This window comes from Gastrolobium bilobum, unplaced genomic scaffold (genome assembly GCF_033153095.1).
Source record: "Gastrolobium bilobum isolate Gb01-03AN ecotype WA unplaced genomic scaffold, APGP_CSIRO_Gbil_v1 utg714, whole genome shotgun sequence".
Lineage (NCBI taxonomy): Eukaryota > Viridiplantae > Streptophyta > Magnoliopsida > Fabales > Fabaceae > Gastrolobium > Gastrolobium bilobum.
Window position 1 is genome coordinate 563,342 of NW_026899261.1, and position 4,152 is coordinate 567,493.

The following is a 4,152-nucleotide window of genomic DNA, read 5'->3' on the forward strand; positions in this document are numbered from 1 at the left end:
TAAAGATAAAAAAATGATGAAAGCCCCTCTTAGAAGAGAGACAGGTAATAAGTGGAATTCTCTGTCCTATGCATGCTCACCAAAAAATAGAAAAAAGAATACTACACAACACTCATCACATTCATTGATAGCCCCATCTCACTCAGCCTTCACTAGCCTCCCACCCCACTTCATTTTGTCTACCTTTTTCACCTTTTCTTTTTCCCTAAGCTTTTTAATATATACATCGTAATCATAATCATCATAATTTTTTTCTTTTTTTAAAAAAGTTCCAAAACTCCATTGCCACCTCCAATGCAACGAGGAATTACTCATCGAGGTTAAGCCTCAAACACTTGTAAAACGCGTCGGCCTCGAAAATCTCCAAAAAATAAATAAAAAGATAAACAAAAGAACGATTCGTGTTGACGAGTGAACTCAGTCGAGTCCGCGACTGGGATGAATGTCTTTGAGAAGACCCAACACCTGCTGCATTGTGGGCCTCTTCGCCGGTGACTCGGCCGTACACAAGTACGCGACTCGGAGGCTCTCCACCATCTGACTCACCGAGTCGCCGCCACCGAGTTTGAGCCTCTCGTCCAGCGTCCGCACACCGTGACCCTCCCTCACCAGCTTCCTCACCCAAACCACCGTCTCCGCCGTGCCGGATCTTCCCGTGAGCAGCTCCATCAGAACCACCCCGAAGCAGTACACGTCCGTCTCGGTGGTGCAATTCGGGGCGGCTATCTGCCCGATCTTCCGGAACCCGAAATCGGCGATCCGGGGCTCGAAGTCTTCGGCGAGGAGAACGTTTGACGTCACCAGATGGCCGTGCACGACGGGCCTCGACCCCGCGTGGTGGAGGAAAGCTAGCCCACGCGCTACACCAACGGCAATACGGTGTCGTGTTGGCCAACCCATCTTTTCCGGGGATGAGGCTCGCGAAACGACGCCATTTTGAATCTCCCACGTGTCACCACTCCAATCCTCCACGTTAGTCTCCCCCGTTGGTAGCTCATGTAGCCACCTACCCAAATCCCCGTTTGGCATAAATTCGTAGAATACCAACTTCTCCTTACCTGAAATTTCAAAAAAAAAAAAAAAGAAAAAAGTTCAACTAGTATTTCACCAAATTAATAAATTAAAAATGTTACAGGAGCATTTTAACACTAACCAATAATATCCAAGTGTTATAAATTCAAGTAGTAATGTCTTTTTATATAAGTAAAAAATTAAACACATAATTTAATACAAAATTTTCTTAATTTCCGATAACTGACCAAATCTAGTGGCATATATTTTTTTATGAATAAATACCCTTTGGTCCCTAACAAAAAAACTAACAAATAAATACGGTCCCAACTTTAGTCCTTTACAAAAATAAATTAGTCAACAAATTCAGAGTGGATCATTTTAATCTTTTTGAGGATTTTAGTTCTTTTGAGAGACTAATATAGGTCTTTTTTGAATTTGTAAGGGACCACGATTTCAACTAAATGGGTTCACTTTGAATTTGTTAGGGACTAACTGACTAATTTATTTTTGTAAGGAACTAAAATGAAAACCCTGTTTTTTTTGTTAGCCACCAAAAAGGTATTTACTATTTTTGATTTCTACGTAAGTTGAAGAGTTCTATTTTTCTCATGTTGTAGGAGATAACTACTATAGATACATAATATGGTGGAGTACACCATCCATTAAAAAAAGAAAAAAGAAAAAAACGATGTCACAACTTTTTATGTGTTATCTCATATAAAATAAAACAATGATTTCCCTAAGTTGAAACATAACCTTGCTGAATCAATTAATTTATGGGATTTAGTAATCTCATGTTGTAGGAGAGTGTTATCTCCTACCATAGACACAATTATAGGTGGGGTCCACTCACTTATAAAAAATAAAAAATTACAAATTAAACTACACGGAAATCAATGGGTGTGTAGGAAAAAGATGTTATCTTATGTTGCATAAGAATAATATTTCCCTTAATTTATACATTAAAATAACATGTGAGTAGACTGTTTTCATATTTAATTTTTGCAATTTATGCCCTGTCAAAAATTGAAGACGGGAAAGTACACGCATGACTTTCCACACGTAACCATAGCTAGTGCTAGATTTAGGTGAAAATGGTTCCGCAATAGGTCTACTTTGTACGACTTACAAAAAAAAAAATTAAAATTAAAATTAAAACCCGTGAAAGCCATTTAATGAGGGTAGGTTAAATCAAAGGACACTGGTACGCAAAAATCAGAATTTTGAAACCATTTGAAAAAAATTTAAATGAAAAAAAAAATCCCTCCAATTTAGTATACCTGCAATGCAGTAACCGGAGAGGGGCAACAGATTGGGATGCTTGAGCTTGGAGAGGTCAACGAAGGTGGCAACCGCGTCATCATGATCAACGTCTCTGGCGTTTTCGAGGACCTTGATTGCCACGTGGATATCTCCTGGTAAGACCGCACGATAAACGGGACCACACCTTCCCTCTGCGAGTTGGGAGTCCTTGCCAAAGTGTGACGTGGCGGCGATGAGGTCCATGAAGGTGAGGTTCATCAATGGCTTCTCGAACATGACCACGGGTGCAGAAGATGGTTCCTTTAGGTCAGCCACCCATGATGTCCCTGACTCGGTCTCAAACGCGAACGGTCCTGATTTCTCCAGCTTGATGGTCAATGGAACCGGTTTCGAGATTGCCCATTTGTTCCTTTTCGCCAATCTTCTCTTCTTTCTGTAACCGCAGAATGCACATGTGCACAACACGACAAGTACTAGGGCTGACGCAGAGCACACTGCCGCAATAATTGTTTTGTTTTTGGGTTTTGACTTACGTTTCGGTCTCTTCTTCTCGGTGTGAACGGTTTGTTGTTTTCCCATGTGGGGTTTATGTGTCGGGGTTGAATGAAGGTTTGGGGTTTTGAATGCATCGTAGTTGAAGTTGTTACCGGCATGAACGAATGCTGATTTGCCAAATTTCTTGAACCTGTCTAAGGCAACCGATGCTTTGAAGTTGTTGTGGGAGATGTTCAAGAATTTGATGGCGTTAAGAGAAGGGAAATCAGAAGGGAAACTACCATTCAAAGTGTTGTTTGACAAGTCCAAGTAGGAAAGTGACACAAGGGTAGAAATGGGTTTTACGTTTCCTTTGATGTTGCAGCTAGAGAGATCAAGGTGGTGTAGGTTGGTGAGTTTTTCGAACCCAGAAGGCAAAGTGCCTAGACTGTTGTGTGAAAGGTCGAGGCTTTTCATGTTTGAGAAACCAGAGAGCTGAACCTGATTGGTGAACCTGTTGTGGGATAGATTGAGCGTTTGCAGTGATGAAAAGGAACCATTTTGTGAAGTGGGTTTCAACGCAATGCTCCCTCCAAATCTGTTCTTGGACAGATTCACTACCAATAAGCTTGAGCTTGTCCAAAACCAGTTTGGGACCTGGCCTTGCAGAGAATTCCCAGACAGATCGAGAACCTCTAACTTGGACATGTTCTTCAGGTGCCTCCATGAGATGCTCCCGCTCATGTTTTTTGACGGAAGATCTATCCATTTAATCTGAGCCTCTGAACAGTTGGAACCTTCTGTTTGGAACCAGGAATCGTTGAATCCAGAGACAGATTGAAAGGCCTTTGACACCAGGTCCCTGTCTCCACCGTTGCATGAAGATTCCACAAGAACAACCACCGCCAGGAGAATCAAGAATCTGAAAAAGGGCTTCATTTCTTTAGCTCCACAGTCTCAATATTTGTGTCCTATTATACCTTGATGCCTCCCTAACAAAGAAAGAAAGAAAGAAAAAAGAAAGAAAAAAGAAAGAAATCTATTGTTTTTGGGCGTAGTGGGACAGTTCGAGGTTATAGTGAAGTGGGAAGCAACGGCGTCATGTGTTTTGACGGAGGAGTTAACGGCACGTGACCGTGGTTATGAATGGTGAATGACAATTTAATGGAAGTTGTACAGTGGGTGTTGACTGTTGAACTTACTTCATGAACTAGAAATAAAAGAGCTTTAAGGTGGCCGCTTACTGAATGGTGATGCAGTCAATGCGACTTTTTGTTTTATTTTCAAATGTTTCTTATTTAACGTGATTGCCAGCGGTGAATTTGTGAAATTTACTGGGACCAGTAACTAATGAGGATGTTTGTAATTGAGGGTTGAGGAGGGAGGTGTGAAATAAAATAT

At 41.3% G+C, this 4,152-nt stretch overlaps 1 protein-coding gene across 1 annotated transcript; it reads right to left on the bottom strand.

Annotated features, from left to right (window-relative positions):
* Positions 1 to 3,736, bottom strand: LOC133288906 (calmodulin-binding receptor kinase CaMRLK). The gene is made up of 2 exons (XM_061486741.1): positions 2,295 to 3,736; positions 1 to 1,058 (listed from the first exon to the last, which is right to left on the bottom strand). The coding sequence occupies exons 1-2, from the start codon at positions 3,688 to 3,690 to the stop codon at positions 418 to 420; spliced, it is 2,037 nt and encodes a 678-aa protein (XP_061342725.1). The 5' UTR covers positions 3,691 to 3,736; the 3' UTR covers positions 1 to 417.
* Between the last annotated feature and the right edge of the window lie 416 nt (positions 3,737 to 4,152).